We start from the raw sequence: 24,235 nt of genomic DNA on the forward strand, positions 1-24,235 counted from the left end.
TGCAGGGCCCCTCCCTCCTGTGTGTGTGAGAGCAAGCAGCCCCTCCCCCACCCGCACGCTCAGACACGGAGACAGAGAAAGCGCACTTTTCCCTCGGAGTGCTCCCTCCAAACAACGGGGATTTACACGAAAACGGAAGGAGATATTCACAAAATTCTTTCACACTGAGTGCCACAAGGCTTTCCTGACTGTAATTTTTGTCTGTAGTGTAAAAAATGAGGACAATTTATTGACGAAACAAGACATGGGTCAGTTTAGGAGCACTGAGAAAAATCGCGGCTTTGACGATCCCAAAATCGTGTTGTCTGAGATCGCGATTTTCGGTCGAAAATGATAGATCGTTCAGCCCTAATTTGCACAGTATAAAAATATTCATGTTTCACTGCATTAAACTTTCACTTCCCTTTGCTGGTCCAGACGAGCCTTGTCGTCAGCATCTCAAACCGGACTTCCTCCACATTGACCTGACTCATATTTCCTTTTTTTTCCTTCCCCCTCCTCCTCTGGACAAAATACTGTAGAAACTCGTGCCACGGTCAGTCGCACAGGCTTCAGTTTAATGACGTTAGATAATGGATAGCTTTTGTTAAAGGAGATACGCAGAACCTTTATTTTTAAATGCGTTTCTGAACGGATATTATAGCGCCGTCCTTGTCTCTTGTATGCTGCATAATGGGGAATAAAAAAAAATACAATTTTGAGTGAAAATTGACGGCGAAGTTGGCATTCGAGCTACCCCGCTGAGCCAGCCAGCCCTGAGTAGGTGCCGTCACAGCGGGAACCGGTGCAAAAGACCAAAGCTTGACTCGGCAGGCGAGAGTGGTCGCAATGGCCTCTTCGTTCGGATTTATTGGAGATTCTTCAGATTCCTCAGATAGTAATACATCTGACTGTATACTGATGGTCCTGAAATCGGAGTGTGTGTGCATGCTACTGCTATACACACAACTGTACGAGTTCAAACTATCGGAAAGTGAATCCGATAGCAACACATCGGCCACGGAGGCCCTCGCCTTACAAAATAAAGCCGGAGTACAAAGCCGCCTAGAGAATTGGATGGAATTAAACTGACTGTCTCATGTGACTCTCATTAAAACAGGATGGGCGTTATAACTTATGCAACATACATGTACAGTCAAGCCGGGAAGTCTGCACACCCCTTTCACCTTCTCCATGTTTTATTACGTTACAGACTTGTTCTACACAAAATAGCCCATAATAACAAAGTGAAAGCAGGTTTTTAGAAAATACGCACTTTATTTTACTGACAAAAATAGGCTATTGAGGGGTCACGTATCTGTTCACACCCTTAGCTTAATACTTGGTTGATGCAACTTTGGCAGCAATTACAGCTTGGGAAAGAAGCTATGAGCTTGGCACACTAGTTTCTGGACATTTTTGCCCATTCCTCTTGGTATATTCTTGCAAGCTCCGTCAGGTTGGATGGGGAGCATCGGTACACAGCCATTTTCAGCATCTTCCACAGATGTTCAGTTGGATTCGGGTCTGGGCTCTGGCTGGGCCACTCGAGGACATTTCACAGATTTCCTCCAAAGCCACTCCTTTGTTCTCTTGGCTGTGTGCTTCGGGTCGTTGTCATGTTGGAAGGTAAACCTTCGCCCCAGTTTGAGGTCCAGAGCGCTCTGGAGCAGGTTTTCTTCAAGGATCTCGGTGTACTTGGCTGCATTCGTCTTTCCCTCTCTACCAGGACTAGTCACCCCATTCCTGCTGCTAAAAAACATCCCCACACCATGATGCTGCCACCGCCATGCGTCACTGTAGAGATGGCATTAGCCAGGTGATGAGTGGTGCCTGGTTTCCTACAGATGTGACACTTGGTATTCAGGCCAGAAAGTTCAATTTTGGTTTCATCAGACCGGCGAATCTTGTTTCTCATGGGTTGAGAGTCCTCTAGGTGCCTTTTGGCAAATTCTAAGTGGGCTGTCATGTGCCTTTTACTAAGGAGTGGCTTCAGTCTGGCCACTCGACCATAAAGGCCTGATTTGTGGAGTGCTGATCATCTGAAAGGTTCTCCCATCTCCACAAGGATACGCTGGTGCTCTGTCAGAGTGACCCTCGGGTTCCTGCTCACCTTCCTGGCCAAGGCCCGCTTTCCCCGATTGCTCACTGTGGCCGCGTGGCCAGGTCTTGGAAGATTCTTGTTGGTTCCAAACTTTGATATTTAAGTTACGAATGATGGTGGCCATTGTGCTCTTTGGGACCTGTAAAGCTGCAGCAATTTTTCTGTCCCCTTCTCCAGATCTATGCCTTGACACAATCCTGTTTCTGAGGTCTTCAGATAATTCCTTTGACCCCATGGCTTGGAGTCTGCTCTGACATGTACTGTCAACTGTGCGACCTTTTATAGGCAGGTATTTGCAATCCCCAATCATGTCCAATCAATTGAATTTTCCACAGGTGGACTCCAGTTAAATTGTAGAAACATCTCAAGTAGTATCAGTGGAAACAAAATGCACCTCAGCTCATTTTTGGGTGTCGTATCAAAGGGTGTGCACACTTGTGTACGTATATTTAACATTTTGATTTTTAACAAATTAGCACACATGTCTAAGAATCTGCTTTCACTTTGGCATTATGGGCATTCTGTGTAGAATTTTGTGACAAAAAAATGAACTCGATCTATTGTAGAATAAGTCTGTAACGTAATAAAACCTGGAGAAAGTGAAAGGGGTGTGCAGACTTTCCGGCTTGACTGTACATGCATGCATTTTCAGTGATGAAACGTAAAAGACGAATTAAATAACCAGTTGAACCATCACATTCTTAAGCAAATTAAATAATCTTATACCGGTAACTTAAATACACAATACAAGTTAGATGTATTTAATCTAAATGCAGGTAAACGAGTGGTGTTGCTGTTATGTCACCAAATGAGTTGCATCTTACCCATCTGTGTTCTCGCTTCTTGAAGGCCGAGCTTGTGGCCGATTTTTTGTTTTGAAACAATCTGACTTGTAGTTCTTCATTCATTCGCTTCTTCCACGTAAGGGCAAGATATTGCTGCTGAGGCAAACACATCCAGCAGAGACATCCGATGACTGACTGGTCCACTCATTCTCCATTTTCTCCATACCGAGTACTCCTCCATTACTGCTCAGCTCATGCTCCCTCTTTCAGTACGGGCTTATAGCCAACGCTCCTCAACAGATCAGAGGTTTTGTACGAGTCCTCAGTAAAATGTGCAGAGGAGAGGAGAGACCACTTTGTAGGCGCCCGATCTGTGAATTTCTTGCAAAACGCATCCAAATCTTTGCAGTTTGAGCATTCTTGGGCCATGAATGCAGCATAAATCCACCTTCTGTCATGTTGCTACACCCGCCAGCAACACATCTTCGTGGCGTGGTGATAAATTAGCTCAAAATGGAGGACCGAAGTTGCAGTCAGCTCTGGTTTTAGCGTAGCGGAAATGACGATGAGACTGATGGCCTTCTTGCTGTGATGTCACGGATGTCAAAGTCATTCACTCAGACCGCTACCTATATGAATCACTTAATTGTAAAAATTGCTATATTAGATTTATTGTTAACGCTTAAGAATGGCATAGGAATAATTTTGAGCTTTCAAGGCATTTATAAACAAAAAGGCCATGGTTTTGCGTATCTCCTTTAAAGGTCCTAGGCAACGGTCGGAGGTGAAACATAGGATATCAACTTTATTGTCTAGAAGAACGACCCAAGAAGTGAAATCAATCTTCCGAGTGTCTAATTTGCACCCTAAAATTGAATAAAACAGTTAAAATATACTGTTTTGCCCAATTTCCGAAGGTTTATGTCTCACTTATGCACACTTTCACCGCCAGGGGACCGTCGTCATGACGTCATTCAAGCCAAACAGACCGGGAGCAGTTCTGTGTTTTACTTGTGAACCGAGCACACGTGTACGGACTTTGGTCGTGGGAGGTTGTGTAAAATGTCTGATAGCGATTTTGAAGCAGGAACTCTCCAAATTAAATATTGAGAGGTGAAACCATATATGTATGAACCTGTGGGTGTTGCGAAGCAATTGGTGAATGTGGCTCACTGGTTTGACCGTGCAGCCTCGGAATCGGACAGCGACTCTGATCGCGGTGACGCCGGACCTCAACAAGACTCGCGCCCAAACGATTTATCCTGGTAATTATGATAAATTCCTACTTTCGTCGTAATACGAAATAAGAGCCCTTTTGAAGAATAATTAAACCGCCCTCCCTAGTGGACTTCGGGAACGATTACTGGACAGCGCGCCGGTAGGCCACATTAGCCTGCCATCCGCGGCATTATACTATTTATAGCCGACTCTAAGCGAGGAAATATCCCTTTCTCTCATTTCCACAATGATTATACAGGATCCCTCAGGATTCTTGACCTGTCAATTGCAAGCAAAAGTAAAAATGTTTACGTCCAATCTTCTCCTTTTTGCTTGAGCGTTGCTGCTCCGTTTCTTCTTTGACTGCTTGATTTTGTTTCACGCGCACAATCCACTCTTCTCCTCTTTTGGAAAAAGCCAACCCACTCATTCTGCCTTTTCTCTCTCGGAAAAAGGTAAAAACTTCTTCCTGAACCGGTCCTGTTACAGTTCACTGTACAACAATAAGGCATGGTTTTTCTTTGGAAATTCCCGAGTGCACGTCTGCACTCAAGCTGAACGGCAAGGCAAGTAAACGGAAGTGGACTCAACTCAAGCGTTTTGTTTATCTTGAATGACGTCACACGCCGAGTGGTCACGAAAATCGCCGAACAGAAATTCGCCATGATCCGCGCTAACTTGTTTTAATTATTACTTTTTAAACAATACTTTTTGGGACCAGAAGAAAATTAGAGGATATTTTTTTTTAACATATAAAGTTTCAAATGTGCATAAATTGAAAACTGTTGCCTATGATCTTTAAACATCGATTTGATATCATGACAATGAATCGCAGTACAAATTTGACTATTGGTATCGATGACTTGAACAACTCTTGATCATCAAGCTGTGTAATATTTTTCCTAGCTGTAATTAGTCAGTAAATTTTTAATGTATAAAGCACGTTTAAAATGGTTTTCATTGACCAAAGTGCTGTATATAGGGTAGCTAGAAATCAGAAGTAAAATGCACAAATACACAAGACAAAAGAAAAGATGCATTAATAGCTGCAACAAAAATACACATTACACAAACAGAGATTGACAGACAAAGAGGCCAGAATACACAAACAACAAATGAACAACATTGAATAACACCCACTAGAAAAAGAACTAGGGAATGGGCAGCTAAGACGATGCAAAAGCCAGTGAGGAGAGGTGAGTTTTGAGTCTGGATTTAAAAGAGGAGATGGAGGGGTGACTCTAATGTCTGGGGGCAAACAGTTCCACAGACTTGGAATTACATTGTTTATCCAGCAGAGTGTACAATAGAGTAGGGCTGTGCGATATGGGAAAAAATGAATATCCCCGATACATTTTCTCCATTTCACGATATGCGATATATATCTCGATATATTTAAATCTCCTCTAAAGGACCCCATGAAATCTAACTTTTACTCTTTACTGTTTTCACTACAATCCCTGCAGATTAAATAACATTCTTGGTTAACTTTACAGGTGGTTTTCAACAACACATTTTAAATTTTCATGTTAGTGATTAATCACAATTGAATTGAAATAAGACTATTTTTATTCAACAAAGGTGTGGCACAAACTGCAAAAACAATCTTAAATTGCAACAAAGGGGCAGTACAATACAGAGCTGCTCAGAGCTCAAAGCAATAAAGTGCAAGCTCAACAGTGAGAAAGACATTTAGCCTAAATAAGAAAAGTGCTCATTCATTAAATTATTTAAAAAAAAATAGATCTCCAAGCTATTAACCTGACTACTGAGAACCACTGGAACATTCACAATAGAGAGAGAGAGAGAGAAGAGAGAGATCTGCAAGACATAATTTTTCTCTTTGCACACTTTTGAACTGAGTGTTTTCTGGCTCTGCCTCTCAGATGTGTATAATTCCGGTATTGCCTTCTCTGTAAAATGTCTGCGACCAGGCAACTCGTATTTGGGATCGAGTGTGTTTAGTAATTTTTGGAAGCCTGGTTTTTCCACTATACTAATCGGGATCATGTCTTCGGCAATGAAGTTAGTGATTGCATCCGTTATAGCTCTCCATCTCAGACTCGTTTTCTCATATGGGGTGGCTTTGGAGAACGAGGCCGCTATGGTCATTTGTTTAGCTCGTGGGGGGGGGTTAGCTTGTGGGCAAGTAGTTCAGAATTTAAGAGACTCTTCATACTGTACCGGGTGAGTTTTCAGGTGATGGAACATATTTGTCGTGCTGCTGCCTTTCGTGATGACAGGTTTTTTTGCACACTTTACAAACTGGCATTTGCTGTTCCATGTCCTCCTTGCGATATCCAAAAAATGCCAGATGACTGACCCCTTACTAGTTATTTTAGGAACCAATTCGTCCGCTTCCATTTTTAATTTGTCGCTGAAATTGACAGAGCTTACACGGTAGCCTATGCAACACCAGCAATTGCACGAACTGAGTCAGCGCTGTAAACCGGAACTAGGAAATCTTCCCGTCGGCAGTGTTGCCAGATACTGCTGACGTTTTCCAGCCCAAAATATGTCCAAAACGCACATAAACCGCCCAATTGGGCAGGAAACCGCCCAATCTGGCAACACAACCGAAACTAGAAAATCTTCCCGGAAGTTCCTTTCAGCACCGAGATGTTGCCCGGGATTGGTTGGCGAGTGCGTGATGTTATTGTTTTCTTTACTCTAGGCAGCCCCACGCGTTACTGCCTGAGGGACAGGGAGAAAACCACCGGAAAGTGTTTTAAACAAACACGAAACAAACGCAAGTTGGAAGATGACCATAAAATACTCGATAGTTACGATATAATAATTTTATGTATCTCGCACAGAATTTTTGGAGATATATCGAGTATATTCGATATATCGCACAGCCCTACGATAGAGGAACTGCATGTGGTTTCTTCCTTGGTGGAAGTAACGCAGCTCTATTGCCGTGACATGGGAAAGAGCTGTTGTGTGATTGGCTGTACAAATGGATTTAATTTAACAAGAAATCGGGGCTCTTTTTACAGGCTGCTGAAAGTTAAAGAAAAGAAGCAGATGGTGGTCGTACCAATGTTTAAGAAAAGCCCATTTGTTAACTGCTTTCATGTTTAATAAAAGGAATATTTCTAGTTAATGGGCTGTTTTACTCCAACCTTTGCGAATACGCTAAATTTGTTGGTTATTAAGGAAACGAAACAACAGCATTTTTATTTGAGTGAATCTAAGTTGACGAATCGGAAAATAAATGCTGCGTTTTTTAAAATATAAAATTATTTTTCCAAAAATATTGTGGAAAAATGGAATTATGAACCCGATATCAAATCGTGACTTGGGCGAATTGTTACATGCCTAGCTTGTGTTTTTTCATAAATTTGGGTTGCTTAGTTTGGGATTTTCCCATGTGAAAGATTTAGTACGAGAGCCCCGTGCACAGACTACTGTGTTCACAAACCAACAAACTGTGATAGTTGTGCAGTGTGAACAGTACAGTGAGGTGATTGAAAGGTGTTCGGTAATGTGTAGTAAAATTTGTCCTGGGTGCGTTTGGTATATCGTTTGACCTTTTTTGTGTTTTGTCAGGAATGTGTCACAAGAGCTGTCTGAGACAATCCTGACCATGGTGGCCAACTGTAGCAATGTGATGAACAAGGCTCGCCAGCCTCCACCAGGAGTCATGCCAAAGGGCCGGGCACCCAGCACGAGCAGTCTGGATGCTATTTCCCCGGTATGGTTTTGCTCGATCAGAATGTCAGCATTGTATTAGTGTCAGAATAATGTAATTTTTGCCGCGATGATGGCGGAGTGACCCCTGCACTGTGTAATTCAGGTGGACCCTCTCAGTGCGATGGGCTCTCTCAATCTGGGTGGCTCAGCCACTTCTCACACGCAGAACATGCAAGGCTTCCCCACGCCTCTGAGCTCGGCCTTCAGCAACCCTCAGTCCCCTGCCAAGGCCTTCCCCCCTCTGACCAACCCCAATCCCAGCACGGCCTTCGGCGGCATCAGCAGCCTCTCCTCGCAGCTCCAAGGTACGACTTGTTCATAGTGCCGGTTTTTAAATGATTCGAGTCACCATCTAATCTTTATACTTCAGAGTTCTGTATTAAATTAGATGCTTACCAGTAAAATGCAGTCACTGGAAAGAAATCTGGTTTTAGTCACCTTTTGTTTGCCGTGTCCTTTGTTTACTCAAAAGTGCATACTAGGTCAGTTTAAGCAGAAGTGTTTCTCACGCACGAGTGAAATATTGAGGTGGACAAACTCCCTTTTTAAATTTCAAAGCCAGTGCAAGGTGGAGGTCAGAAACCTTCAGACCTTAGATCCTGGGGTCATTTCCTCTTTTACATTTTACAAGTACTCCTGCTTATTTCTGTCTTAATTAACCACGTAGATGTTTTGCTCCGTCCTCCTCTGAGGATAAGTACAGCCCAAATTGATCCCCCCCCCCCCCCCCCCCCCCAACTTTCCTCCACAAACTCTGCAGTCATGTAGTAATTTTAGTCTAGATACACTAGACTGTTGCTGCTTGCTGTTTTTCTTCTTGTAGAAGGCATATTGGTGACCCTTCCCCAGATATTAAACTGCATATCACGGGTAAATTCAGGAGCAAGATCAATGTAATTCTCCTATTTTATATTAAACTTTATTTATTTATTTTTTTTTTACCTTGCGCAATACCAGAAAAATTCAGTTGAAATCAAGCCGTTTGATAGCCTAGTAAACTAGACCCACCCGCCTAGCGGCCAAAAATATTTTTGCCTAGCGAGTGGGTCTAGCCTCGGACCATATCAACAAAAACACCCCGGGCATCAAATCGTGCCCGCCAATCACAACGCAAGGTTTTTGTTTGGATTCTTTGGGCGGGCTTTTGCAGGAGTGACGACAAAGCTGCGCGACGCTAGAGAAAGCACAGCAGGAAAGATGGCTACGGCTAGTGAACAGCGTGCGTTTGACTCCGCTTTGGAATCAGTTTTAGAAGAATTAGACTTGGAGTTTTCGTTGAAACATGAGCAGGAAGAGGCTCTCCGCTCATGCCTTTTCAAGAAGGACGTTTTCGCTGTTTTGCCGACCGGCTATGGCAAAAGTCTGATCTACCAGCTGGCTCCGCTCGTAGCCAAAAGGATGGGGCTAGTTTGTGCAGTACGAAGAATTAATAAACAGCTTTGAAACATTACTTTTTGATTGTTTCTTATTTTCCCGTTATTTTAAATTTAAGGGAAATTATTTCACCAAACACCACTAAATAAAAACTCTCAAAAACAGTTTAAGCAAACCCTTGAAAAACACTTGAAAAAAATAAGTGTATGTTAAGTATGTGGTACAGACTCCAAACTTGTGGTCATTATCTCCAGACTTCTTAATATCTAGAACCTGTTTATTAATTAATACGCATTTTGAAAAAAATATTTATTTCAAGGTCTCCCCCACTGCTTTCTGTCGCTCTGACTACGTCACAGTCACTGTTGCGCTGATTGGTCAGAGCGTTGGCCTATACGCACAGAGACAGTTTGAAAGACAGCGGGTTGTCCCTACCCACCCCCGTCGGAAATGTCTACGGATCGAGGCTAGACTAAATATTCACATTTAGCCTGGCTTGCCAGGCTAGCCGTTTAAGGCAAATTGGCCCACCTCTGAAAAAACTTGGCATTTAGATTTCCCGGTAAATGTTGATGTGCGAGACGCCTCCTTCTGAATCCTACGTCAGCGCTGGTTTGTTTATGAGAAAACGACCTGGTGGTTTTCTGCAAATTTCTTCAACGTTATCGCGTAATTATTAAAATGGTTAACAGATGTATCGTAGGAGGGTGTACAGTAGCAACACCAATCTTGATGGGATTAGTACTCATCGTTTTCCAAAAGACCGGACAATGAGAGAGAAATGGGAGCGCTTGGTCTACACAGGCTGTGCACTGAAACCGTGCAAAGCTCGCGCAGCCTGCTGGCGCTTCCGCAGGTAACGTCACGAATCTGGCTCCAGACTCCCTTGGGATTTTTCCAGATGCTTTTTTTTTTTTTTTTTCTGCTGTAGACAGATGGCCTTGTGCAAAATTACCCTTCTGGATGAGTGTGTAAAGGGGCATACTTTCATATAAAAAAAAAAAAAAAACGAAATTGGTCCAGGATATGCACTTTAAACACTTCCTGAATTGCAAAACAAAAACTGATGCTTTAGAAGAGTGACTCAATGCTATACTTGGTCTGGACTGTAAAAACTGTGCATGCTACCCGGGAAAGCATTGTCGCAAGGAGAAAAGTCCTTGAGAAAAGCTTGGCCATGTGAATACAGTACCGTGGCCCTAAGCCAGGATGGTTAAGGTGCCAAACAAGACGTCAGTTCAGCTTGTGTCCGAATATCCTGTGTGTGGAGAACAGATTGCACACTGTGTTTAATTAAAAGGGAGGGGGGGGGGAATTTGCAGGGCAACGAGTTCAGTGTTTTTCCAAATGTTAAAAGTGCACAAACTAGAAAGTGGAGTTTTACAGGACGGTGGATCTAACAGCAGTTCACCCCATGAGACGAGCGAGCTATGGAGGTTGAGCTTCGGGTTGATGTCTGGCGATCTCTGAATACCTAATAATGTGATTAAAGTGGGACATTTTAACTACAGTACAGCAGCTTGCACAAGACCCCAGTACTGAAAAACTGGGTATATGAAAAGAAAATGAACTTTCATCTCGTTATCTCTAGCCGCTTTATCCTGTTCTACAGGGTAGGGCTGCACGATTATGGAAAAAATGATCACGATTATCTTGATCAGAATTGTAATCGCGATTATTAATCACGATTATTCTTGATGTTAGGGAAATCACTTAAATTTTATTTCACTATATTCAAACAAACAATATGAACAGCTTTCAGTGCAGAATGAAATTTAAAAGAGAGATTCTGATTTCCAAATGACAAATAAATGAAATTTATCCAAGAAATTACCAAAGGATGAAGGAACTGAAAACTCAATTGCAACAATTACATAGCATTATACTGAGGCCTACAAGTTTTTAGCTAGAAAGACCAGCCTATCAACATGCTCTGGCTTTAAACATGAGCGAAGGCAGGTCACAACATTGCCTCCAGTGATAGTCTGTTGTTCCGACATAGTTAACTTTTCTCTCTCACCTCAATCTGTTACCTACTCTCACGCTATCACCCCTTGAAGAAGAAACCGCTGCACTGAAGTTCTGCGCACTTGGCCAGATGCTGCTGACGTTTTCCAGCCCAAAATATGTTCAAAACCCGACAAAATGCACTTGAAACCGCTCAATCTGGCAACACTGCTGGCTGGCTTGCTTGCTTGCTTATTTAGGCGGAGTAATGAAACCTTGCATGCGTTGGTTCGCCCCCTAATGGTTTGGCGGAGTGCTGGTCAAAAAGTGCTTGATCAGATGTGCAGCAGAGCCCGCATTTTAAATGGAAATAAATCGCGATTTTCGATTAATTGTGCAGCCCTACTACAGGGTTGCAGGCAAGCTGGAGCCTATCCCAGCTGACTACGGGCGAAAGGCGGGGTACACCCTGGACAAGTCGCCAGGTCATCACAGGGCTGACACATAGACACAGACAACCATTCACACTCTCATTCACACCTACGGTCAATTTAGAGTCACCAGTTAACCTAACCTGCATGTCTTTGGACTGTGGGGGAAACCGGAGCACCCGGAGGAAACCCACGCGGACACGGGGAGAACATGCAAACTCCACACAGAAAGGCCCTCGCCGGCCACGGGGCTCGAACCCGGACCTTCTTGCTGTGAGGCGACAGCGCTAACCACTACACCACCGTGCCGCCAGAAAATGAACATAATCAGCAAATTGTCAGTATTGTTTCAGACTTGAACGCTATTTTGCGGGGCATTTGGGGCTATGCGATGGAAGGAAAAAAACATCTAGATTCTCCTCGATGTTTTTACGATTCATGATATGTTTCAGAATGTAACAAGTGTTGCCAGGCAAAACAAACCTCGCCCTGCAGTCTGGCCTATTCACCTTACAAGGTGAATCCGTGACCTTCAGTTTGACGTTTCAGGGTCACTCAAGGTCAACATTCATGGCGCTAAACGAAAGCCCAGATGGGACTACCTACAGTATACGAGGATAAGTCAAAAAGTTCTGAGACAAATTGAAGAAAATCTTTATGAAAATAACAAAGCCATTTCTCTACGTATCCTCCACTTAAGTCTAAAGACTTCTGGAAGCGGCGTTTCCATCGGAGAATTCCTTCTGTGTAGAATTCTGGGGGATGCCTTTCACACCTTTTTGAAATTCTAACATCTGTCTTAGAACTTTTTGACTTACCATCATATGTTGATAATGGTAATATTTCTCAATCATCAGCTGTCCGGTTATAGTCCTATGAAAATCCATGACCTTGAGTTTGACATTTCGGTCATTCAAGATCAAAGGTCATGGTGGCAACTGAAAGCCTAGATGGGACTTGTGTTGATAACGGTAAACATCTGTCTATCATTAACCATTTTCATGTTATGAGCCTCTGAAAACCCATGACCTTGAGTTTGACCTTTCAAGGTCACTCATGGTGCCAAATGAGACCCCATATATGACTTTCCAGGTCAATAATATTAAGTATCTGGTCTATCTTGAACTGTTTTACAGTTATAAGCCTCTGAAAATCTGTGACCCTGCATCTGACCTTTCAAGGTCATGGTGCCAAATGAAAGCCCATATGACTTTGTCAATATTAAGTATCTGTATCTTGAACCCGTTTCCCAGTTATGAGCCTCTGAAAACCCATGACCTTGATGCCTGACAGTTGACCCCCAACTGCTAAGAAAACTATATATGAGACCCCATCATGTAGCACATTAATGGAAGCAGAATTGAAAGACAAACATTTTGGATTTGGTTTGAAGTGAATATGAAGGAAATTACGGAGGAATTTTTTTTTATTTTTATTTTGGACCTTGACCGGATGACCCTCAAAATGTTGGAGGTTCTATTTGAGACCAATGCCCATCTATCCTGAAAGTTTCATGAAGATTTGTCAAGCCATTTTCCTGTAATGTTGCTAACAAAGAAACCCCACTGAAAACAATACCTCGCTGGCTGGTGGACTCTGTCCCAGGCGACGTAATCATGTGTAATTTAATAAACTGAGTTAGATATGCATTTTTTTAAAATAAGCTATTAAAGAAACTGAACACTGGGAGGGAAGAGGAAAATAAAATCTGTGCAAAATTGTACACTACCGTTCAAAAGTTTGGGGTCACTTTGAAATGTCCTTATTTTTGAAAGAAAAGCACTGTTCTTTTCAATGAAGATCACTTTAAACTAATCAGAAATCCACTCTATACATTGCTAATGTGCTAAATGACTATTCTAGCTGCAAATGTCTGGTTTTTGGTGCAATATCTCCATAGGTGTATAGAGGCCCATTTCCAGCAACTCTCACTCCAGTGTTCTAATGGTACAATGTGTTTGCTCATTGCCTCAGAAGGCTAATGGATGATTAGAAAAGCCTTGTACAATCATGTTAGCACAGCTGAAAACAGTTTAGCTCTTTAGAGAAGCTATAAAACTGACCTTCCTTTGAGCAGATTGAGTTTCTGGAGCATCACGTTTGTGGGGCCGATTAAATGCTCAAAATGGCCAGAAAAATGTCTCGACTATATTTTCTATTCATTTTACAACTTATGGTGGTAAATAAAAGTGTGACTTTTCATGGAAAACACAAAATTGTCTGGGTGACCCCAAACTTTTGAACGGTAGTGTATATTATGTCAGGCCCAGCTGTATGGAGGGACATCATGGGCCTGGCCCACCCAAGTGCAAGGCTGGCCTACCAACTCAAGGTGGGGGAGAGAGTCAGTCATTCATTTATTTATCTAGAGTGCCCTGCAAAAAGCTTCCTGGCCCACCCTGTTGGTGAAGGCTGGATCCGGCCCTATAATGCGTGCTAAAAATGAGGCAAAAAAAAATCTTTAACATTGATATCCTACCAGTTAGTTTGTAATTATTCTTAAAAAATCCACAATCTCAGAAATGCATACTGTGAAGTAATTCGTATCGAATTTGCACCATATTGCCCAGCCCTCCTGTTTTGGACTTTGAACTTGAACTATTCTATTGTGCAGATATTTTATAATTGGTGCTGTGATGTTTGTTTATGGTTGAGTTGGACCTTGGCCAAGGTTCTACAGGCTGTCACACCTGCCTCACACAGCCAACAAAAACAATGAATAGGTGCCAAGCTGTGTTGGGACCTTGGCTCTGCTCGGTGTATACGTCGCCCAGTGTTTCCCACAGACCAGGTAGCAATTTGTGGTGCTCCACTGTGCCGATGAGGGAATCGTGCATGGTGGTGTCGTGGCGGTCGGTGGAGTCGGTCATTGGGGTGTATGCAAAGTGTTTACAGCGGGCGGTGTTCAAACACACAGTATTTTTCTTCAGAGTCACCTGCTGGGACTATTTTAAAGCTACAAGAAGCATTTGAGATTATTCAGTTCAATCTAAATTCTTTTAAGTTCTTTAAGAGAAGACAGCTAAAAAAATTTTTACCAGAACCCTGCCTGGTTTCATTCCTCGACCCAACTTTACATTACAGGGCAGGCCATTAGTTTGCTGGGCTTGATGTTGGTGGAAAACCTGTCTTTTAAATTTATGAAAATTACTCACAAATTGAAGTTAAAGTTTAGTTTTTTGCCTTTTTGGTGGCAATCATTCTTTAGTTGACATTCAAGGAATAAATTGCAAAAAAAAGCTGGAGGTTTTTATTTTAAATATTGAACTCAACACTTACCTCAACCAATACTAAAATGAAATAAATAGTATAATGTAACAACAAAATAATAAAATAAAATATCAAAATTAGATGTAAGAAACCACTTAAAGTAACACCAAGGCAACTAACAATAATGAAAAAGCATTACCCTAATTGGTGCAACGCCTGCATTCCCTATCAGAATATTTAATTCTGCGTGGCTTCCTGAAAAAAAAAACACTCAAGTGCCCGATCGTAAGGGAAGTCATTGGGTTCGGGACCATTTATAGAGATTCGTAAGCAGGCTGCCAGGTGTTCCCCTTGGAGCCTATTCCTGAGGTCTGTTTTAATCTATGGATAAAAAGGTACATTTTCTTCATCAAAGCACTAAAAATTTCCATTACATCAAAAAAAAATACAAAGGAATACTGAATTTCTATGTGCTTACCCTGTTCATAGCTGAGAAATCCCGCTCGCAATTCTACTTCGCCAATAAAGCTAATAAAGATGTTTCTTAAAATATTCAGATTTTATGCTTCAGATAGCATCAACTAGGCATCCCCGCGAGTATAACATTTTATTTGGGCTAGTGGGAAATCCTTATTTATTGTGAATGTCAAGCCATTATTAATAACTTGCATGAATGCTGAAGCGGGATAAACGGGATAATGCGATAAGGCCGGTTCCTCACGTCAAGCTGCTACTGTATGCATCAAAATTGGTTTATAGCCTGACTCAGGGATGTCCGTTTCCTGTAAGCCAAGAAGGCTATGATAAAGCTCATCACGAGCACGACGGAGGCTACCTTTTAAAATAAGGGGTCGGAAGGCGAATCGGGAAGGCTGCGTTATTTTTAATTAGCCTAACAGGCCTACTTGCAGTCCGGGAATATGCGCAACGGCAGGCCTGTGTACACGCCTCTCCGTCTCTCTCTCTGTCTGTGTGTGGGTGTGCGCGCGTGAACGAGAAGAAAGAGCACTATGAATGAATGGAATGATACGCAACGGAATTTATTTATTTCAAAATCGTGAGTCTGGTTGTGTGGCGATAGGAATCCATTGTGTGGCGCTGCACCACACAATGGTCTACCGTATGTATGGGAAACCCTGTCGCCTATTGTCAAGATTATTGCAAAGCATGGTCTCTTGTATCACCTTTATGCTGCTGATTCCCAGCTTTTACGTGTCTCAAGACCGAATCTCAGGAAGATCTTCACACAGTCAAGATCAAAGTGGAGCAATGTGTCAACGATATGGATCTACAATGGACTAAAGCTCAATCAAGACAAGTCTGAGCTTCTCGTCATCAGTTCTAAGTTTCGCTCGATGCCAACTCTAGACTGTCTGAAAATTGTTAATGAGGTTATAAAACCTGTTCAGTGCATTCGTAACTTGGGGGTAATTTTTGCCAATACTCTATGAATGAACATGTTACTAAAGTCTGTAAATCTGCTCAGTATCATCTCAAACATCTGTAAGATTTGAAAATATCTCAATCTTAACTCCACTGAAATACTAGTACATGCTTTTGTAAGTTCTAAATTGGATAATTGTAATTCGCTACTTTATGGTTTGCCTGATTATCAACTTTGTAAGTTACAACTCGTACAGAACACTGCTGCTCGAATAGTTACTTTAATTCGAAAATATGATCACATTACTTCTACTTTACTAGCTCTACATTGGTTTCCTATTAACTCTAGAATTGTCTTTAAGATATTATTAGTATATAAGGGACTTAATGGTACTGCTCCACTTTATTGAACTGAGCTTTTACATTTTAGAAATTATTCGCGCTCCTTAAAGTACATATCCTGGACCAATTTCTTTTTTTTTTATATGAAAGTACACTACCGTTCAGAAGTTTGGGGTCACTTTGAAATGTCCTTATTTTTGAAAGAAAAGCACTGTTCTTTTCAATGAAGATCACTTTAAACTAATCAGAAATCCACTCTATACATTGCTAATGTGCTAAATGACTATTCTAGCTGCAAATGTCTGGTTTTTGGTGCAATATCTCCATAGGTGTATAGAGGCCCATTTCCAGCAACTCTCACTCCAGTGTTCTAATGGTACAATGTGTTTGCTCATTGCCTCAGAAGGCTAATGGATGATTAGAAAACCCTTGTACAATCATGTTAGCACAGCTGAAAACAGTTGAGCTCTTTAGAGAAGCTATAAAACTGACCTTCCTTTGAGCAGATTGAGTTTCTGGAGCATCACATTTTTGGGGTCGATTAAATGCTCAAAATGGCCAGAAAAATGTCTCGACTATATTTTCTATTCATTTTACAACTTATGGTGGTAAATAAAAGTGTGACTTTTCATGGAAAACACAAAATTGTCTGGGTGACCCCAAACTTTTGAACGGTAGTGTATGTCCCTTTACACACTTATCCAGAAGGGTAATTTTGCACAAGGCCGTCTGTCTGCAGCAGAAAAAAAATAAAATAAAACGCGTCTGGAAAAATCCCAAGTGAGTCTGGAGCCAGATTTGTGACGTCACCTGCGGAAGCGCCAGCAGGCTGCGCAAACTTGCACGGTTTCAGTGCACAGCCTGTGTAGACCAAGTTTAGCAGCGAGCGATTTTGCATTGAAATATGGAATTGTCACCTGAGCGCAATGTTGCTTCACCTTTGGATGAAGAATATAATGAGATGTCAGAATTGGACTTCATCTGTTTGGATTTGATGAAGATTCAAGTAGTGAAGATGACTGAGACGACACCGTGGATGTAAATAATAGGGTCATTCTACAAAAACGTGCCATTTTCCATTCTGAATATCAGATTTTCAAAGTATTATTTTTATTGTGTTTAAGGACTTATTTGGTTTAAGTAGACCCTTACCTGTCAAAAATGTCGTGCCATTTCAGGCTATCTTATTTATTAATTTATTTCCCTAAAATAATCAACATGCACATGTTTTGTCAATCGTGTTACCAACACCAACTTGTATTAAATAAGTATTTGAAGTGACACTTCAGAATAAATCTGGTATATTATGAAAAATGTATCATCCCTGTTTACATTGAGTGTTTAGAAATGAAAATAACAAGGAGTACATTTGTTTTATATGGATGGATATGCTCAAATGCATATCAGCCAAGCCACTGTATGTTAGTTTTTAGGAAAAAATCATGAAAAAAGTAATACGTTTAAAATCATATCCTATATACTCGAGGGTATTGTTATATTTTACTTAACATTTAAAATAGGTTATTTACATTTGCCTTTTTTCTATTTATTATATATATATGGAGAGAGTATGCTAAAAGTAACGCAATTGACAAATAGAATACGTGCTCAGGAGACGTGTTTGTTTTAGACTGTATGTAAGTGGATTTGGCATAGAAAATTATGGAAATGAACACTGACACTTAATACATGTAAAACAGTTATTTTATTAACATTAGTGGCTCTCCAAAGTAATTACAACGACAAATGACATACCCAAACATGGATTTTATGAATGGGGAAATGTTGATTTTATCAGACATGTAAAATACAAATGCCTATTAAATCACCTTTCTTTTTTACATTAGGTTATTTCATATTTTGACATGTATTTGAATGATTTTGAAGAAGACGGTACTATCTCAGGTCTATACACATCGGTATTAATTTGCTATATACATATTATAATAAGCTTACAAACATTTAGGGACAAAACGTGCTGTTCTTAATACAAATAAGATTAATAACTATGTATTGTATAAATAATTCTGGTTTGGGGACACAATAAGCATGGGGACATGGCAGGGAAAGGGTTAATAGTAATAGGTTTGACGAAATATGCTTTTGCGAGCCATTAGTAGCTATGTGGTTCACACCATGACGCCACATGGTGTGCATTCTAGACGTGCTAAAATGATTGTTTATATGTACATTTTAATTTAAAGTGTTTTAACTTTTTAAAACGCATTATGGTAACGCATTTTGACACACTATGACCGTCCCCTTCAGTCAAACTAAACACAACTCAATAAAAATTCATTAAAAGAGAGGAACACTTGCTTCTCTGTTTGGCAGCTTCCTGATAAAAGGCAGATAATGTCACATCCTTAAAATTATGTCACTTCTGGGATAGTGCATTGTCCCTGGGGGCGTGTTTATCCAAAGTAACGCATTTGACGTAACACACAGGGACAGTACTAAAATGTTTTTTCAATATTCCAAAAAGGTCAAGAAAAAACAAAAAACAAAAGCTTCATATGTAAACTAACAATTGAGGCTTTTCATACATTTTTTTTTTCAGATAATTTGATTTTATCCTCTCTAAAAGCCTGTTGCAATATAAGAAATGTTACCGAGGGACAGCCATTTTTACCATATTTAACAGATGTACAGTACAAAATCTTTAAAATAAAAAAAAAAATCAGTGTATGAACATTTAAAATGAAGATTTGTTTACCATATCATACCAACTACATTTTTAAATATTTTGTTGTTAATACAGCTTATATGGGTAGATTGTGTGAGGGACACAAAATGGCACGTTTTCGTAGAATGGCCCAATACGGTCGTTTTCTCATAAACCAGCGCTGACGTAGGATTCAGAAGGAGGCGTCCTGCACGTGACGTCACGAAAATCAATGTTTGCCGGGAAATCCAAATGCCAAGTTTTTTCAGAAGCGGACCAATTCGCCTCAAATGGCTTGATTTCAACTGAATTTTTCTGGTATTGCGCAAGGTAAAAAAAAAATTGCGCAAAATGTAACGGATATTTGACCAAAGTTTAATATAAAATAGGAGAATTACATTGATCTTGCTCCTGAATTTACCCGTGATATGCATTTTAAGAGCAGCATCAATGAATTATTTGCAAGTGCCTAGATCACACACGAAAACACATGGCGACCGTGCTTTCTCTATTGCTGGTCCAAAGTTATAGAACCAACTGCTGCTTAAAGGAACAGTCCACCGTATTTCCATAATGAAATATGCTCTTATCTGAATTGAGACGAGCTGCTCCGTACCTGTCCGAGCTTTGCGCGACCTCCCAGTCAGTCAGACGCGCTGTCACTCCTGTTAGCAATGTAGCTAGGCTCAGTATGGCCAATGGTATTTTTTGGGGCTGTAGTTAGATGCGACCAAACTCTTCCGCGTTTTTCCTGTTTACATAGGTTTATATGAGCAGTGATATGAAACAAGTTCAGTTACACAAATTGAACCGTGGCGATTGTCTATGCTATGGAAAGTCCGCACTATAATGACAGGCGTACTAACACCTTCTGCGCGCTTCAGCAGCGCATTGATATCTGAGCTCCGTATCAATGCGCTGTCGAAGCGCGCAGAAGGTGTTAGTACGCCTGTCATTATATTGCGGACTTTCCATAGCATAGAAAATCGCTACGTTTCAATTTGTGTAACTGAACTTGTTTCATATCACTGCTCATATAAACCTATGTAAACAGGAAAAACGCGGAAGAGTTTGGTCGCATCTAACTACAGCCCCAAAAAATACCATTGGCCATACTGAGCCTAGCTACATTGCTAACAGGAGTGACAGCGCGTCTGACTGACTGGGAGGTCGCGCAAAGCTCGGAGAGGTACGGAGCAGCTCGTCTCAATTCAGATAAGAGCATATTTCATTATGGAAATACGGTGGACTGTTCCTTTAAGCTTCGGCAAATTGAGAGTGTAAATAGTTTTAAGAGCTTTGAAGACTCACCTTTTTGAATTGGCGTATAATCCTACATTTTTAATTCCTATTGTGTCTTATGTAAGTTTGTTTTTAATAGATAGCTTTTAGTTTAGACGTTATAGAGTTGTTTTTTTTCAATAGTTTATTTGTAAGAATTATTTTAGTATTAAGCGCTTAGAACAATTAGTGATTTAGCGCTATATAAATGAACTTATTAAGCAAAATCCACAAAGGATCAGTTTCCAATCAGTACTTACTCTGTTAACTGCTTGCTGTGGTTCTGCTTCATGTTCATACTGAATACTGGTCTTCAAAGCATGTTCACAGTCCACACTTTCAGACAGGAATAATTTTAATTTTTCTTTGAGCTATATATGCCTAAGGTGCATTTTCTTTTACCCTGTCCACACTAGGGATTTTGTACCAATACGAAACTACTTTCGTACCGCAACACCTGTCCACACTAGCAACTATACCGGTACCGTAGCGGTATAACTGTATCGATACGAAACCCACAAATGTATGGGTTTCGTACCGGTACAGTATCGGTACTGTAGCGCTTCGCTGTAGTGCGGACAGATGAAGCGGTTCTGTATCGATACAAATATAATGCGCGAGCGCAATGAACCATTCCTATGTCTTCCGGGTTATTCATGCAATACAATACGCACGTGCTTTCCAGCTGTAAATAAAACGTCAAATTGGCTCAAAACGACCGTGGAGCTACATGGAGCAGAGAAAGGGGGAGGGAGGGGGAAAGAGGGAGGAAGAGGGGAAAGGGGAGGGGAAGAGGGGGGAGAACTGCCTCGCGCGTTTTATACGATTCGGCTGAATAAATGGCCACCAGAAATAGACTGTACATTGACAAGAAAAAGCACACACGCGTTGTTTCATCCGCCATATTCTCGGAAGGAAGTTACTCGGTAACCACGGAAACATTTCGCGCACATGCATTTCAACTACCGTGAAAGAAAACCACAAACATCAAATCAAATCAAGTTTATTTGTATAGCGCTTTTAACAATAAACATTGTCGCAAAGCAGCTTTACAGAATTTGAACGACTTAAAACATGAGCTAATTTTATCCCTAATTTATCCCCAATGAGCAAGCCTGTGGCGACGGTGGCAAGGAAAAACTCCCTCAGACGACATGAGGAAGAAACCTCGAGAGGAACCAGACTCAAAAGGGAACCCATCCTCATTTGGGCAACAACAGACAGCCTGACTATAATATTAACAGTTTTAACAGGTATAACCCTCAACTGTCCTCATGGGGCCGTCCTTCACAGGAGCGGTGCAATAAAACTCCGACCAGACACAGAGCACCAGGATGGATCAAGCAGGTCTGAGGAGCAGAAGAGGCCAGCATCTCAATCCCAGGATCAACATAAACAAACATTTCTCGCTAGTGTGGACAGATGCACTAAACTGTACCGGTGTACTTTGTATCGATACAGTTATACCACTTTCGTACCGGTATAAGTGTGAACACAGCATTAATACGGCATCAACACGAAGATCTGTTTTGATAAGTCGATACTGGAAGTTGGCGCAATTCATAAATGTTTTTCCTGAGTGTTTATCCATGCAGCAGAATGAACAATCTTTTGCATTGTGCATGGTGACTGTTGTATTGATTAACTGATCAGACATGAAAATGTATTCAAGGTCGTAGCTTGTTTGCTTGTGTCTAACTGGGGGTTGTGTGTTTGGGCAGGTCCGTTGAGTTCAGGCAGCTTAAGCGGGATTGGTTCAGGCTTGGGCATGCCAGCAGTGAGCAGCGACCCTTTTGGCCCACGGAAGATTAGCACACCAGGGCTGAACCCGTCCACCTTCCAGCATTGTAGGTTGAAGATCTGTAAGTGGTGGTGGGACTGAGTGAGCCTGGAGCCTTAACTGTGTTTCCTCAAAAATCTAAAATCCCACATTGACTGACTCCATGATGTGCATTCACTTATGAGTTTTAAATTGTTCTCTGGTTGAACATCAAAATCAGACCTGTTCTAAGAGGAAACGCGGATCAGTCTACATTACTGCGGCATTTTTCTTAGCAACCAGCTTGGGTTGAAGACCAAAACTGAATTTTTAAAAAAATTTTTCCTTTGAAATTTACACAAACAAGCTGTTTGCCAGGGATTGGTTGTTTATTTGCATATTTATAACTTGCAAAAAGTCTAAAAATTGTTTTTAATTTTTTTTTTTTTGTGCGTGCGTGCACGCGCTGCTAGCTGACCTCTCTCAGGTGTGGCCCGAGGCAAACCAGCACTTTAGTAAGGAGATTGATGATGAGGCTAACAGTTATTTCCAGCGAATTTACAACCACCCCCCTCACCCCACCATGTCTGTGGATGAGGTAAGGCAGCATGCTGCGTCTTCTCACCAAGAGTTTCTTTTGCAATGTGTAACAGCAGCAGAGCTTCACACGCTCGTTTCATCAGGACATGTAAAAACATGGATCAAACAAGGTGTGACCTTGATGTATAATAAAATCTTCCTCATACCTGTCCCTCTCTCAGGTGCTGGAGATGCTGCAAAGGTTTAAGGACTCGAACATCAAGCGGGAACGGGAGGTGTTTAACTGCATGCTTCGTAACCTTTTCGAGGAGTACCGTTTCTTCCCTCAATACCCAGACAAAGAGCTGCACATCACTGCCTGCCTGTTCGGGGGCATCATCGAAAAGGGCCTGGTTACTTACATGGCCCTTGGCCTTGCGTTACGATACGTCCTGGAAGCTTTGCGCAAACCCTACAGCTCCAAAATGTATTACTTCGGCATCGCTGCGTTGGATCGGTTTAAGAACAGGTAACCTTTTGTGTCCCCACCACCACTCAAATCTGTTTATTTCGATAATTTACAGCACCGTTGCTATAGACCCCTTCGCATGTTTGTAAACAAACCGACCGTTGCCAGGATGCGTGCGCAGCCTGGACCCAGAAACAATGGCGCTGCCCATAGACCGGCATTATGAGCTGTCAGATTATGCCAAACAATTGTCGTTACAAGATCGAGAACGCTACATAAATAAGTTAACTCTAACAAGTGGACATCGCCTACCGGATCCGCATTTAATTAAAGAGTGGACGGACGATGTTAGTAAGTTCCCTGGTATACAATGGGCAGATATATAGTCTACTTGTACCTTATTGACAAGACTTCAGTGTACACCCACGAAAAACTTAGTGCCTACAAGTCTTTAGACGCATATGATTGTGCGGGCATGTACAACTTGATTAACAATGGGACATTCATATTCATTTTGTTTTAATCAAATTATGCCAGTGATGTGATGGCAATGTGGCTTTAGCTACAACAGCAAATACCAACACTAAACAGCAATTTGCAGGAGGTGATGGCGAGAGGCAGAGATAGGGCTGGGCGATATGAGAAAAAAATTATATCACGATATATTTTTTTCAAAATTTTCGATAACGATATATATATCACGATATAAATCAAATCACCATTTTTGTATTTTCTTTAATTTTCTGCTCAAAATATGAACATTACAAATTAGTAGTTCCTTCCTAATTAACAAAAATAGCTTAACAAGCCTTCAAGTTTCACAGAACCAAAACAAACTGGATGCACATTCTTTTGTTCTTTTTGTTCAAATGAATAAACTGAAAAATAAAAACTATATACCATTGTTAATCATTTGTGCAAATTCTAGCAGCTTTCAAATAAACATAAGACATATTGACGTGTAAACCTTATGCTGCAAGGAGAAAAAAAGTGCAATCCTTTACGTCAGTGTGTTTAAGGTTTTGTGTAACACTTTGTTGTATGTCCGATTTTAAATATCCAAAATACCTCCA

General features: G+C 41.2%; 1 protein-coding gene across 4 annotated transcripts in view; it reads left to right on the forward strand.

Annotated features, from left to right (window-relative positions):
• Window positions 1-24,235, forward strand: part of cnot1 (CCR4-NOT transcription complex, subunit 1) — an 88,661-nt gene that overhangs the window by 30,343 nt on the left and 34,083 nt on the right. For all 4 annotated transcript variants that reach the window (XM_060928363.1, XM_060928362.1, XM_060928364.1 and 1 more), the window contains 5 exons: window positions 7,639-7,783; window positions 7,886-8,087; window positions 22,137-22,262; window positions 22,648-22,772; window positions 22,936-23,222. In XM_060928363.1, the coding sequence (XP_060784346.1) occupies window positions 7,639-7,783; window positions 7,886-8,087; window positions 22,137-22,262; window positions 22,648-22,772; window positions 22,936-23,222 (885 nt within the window). The remainder of the gene's footprint in view (window positions 1-7,638; window positions 7,784-7,885; window positions 8,088-22,136; window positions 22,263-22,647; window positions 22,773-22,935; window positions 23,223-24,235) is intronic.

This window comes from Neoarius graeffei, chromosome 8 (genome assembly GCF_027579695.1).
Source record: "Neoarius graeffei isolate fNeoGra1 chromosome 8, fNeoGra1.pri, whole genome shotgun sequence".
In the NCBI taxonomy this organism is placed as follows: Eukaryota; Metazoa; Chordata; class Actinopteri; order Siluriformes; family Ariidae; genus Neoarius; species Neoarius graeffei.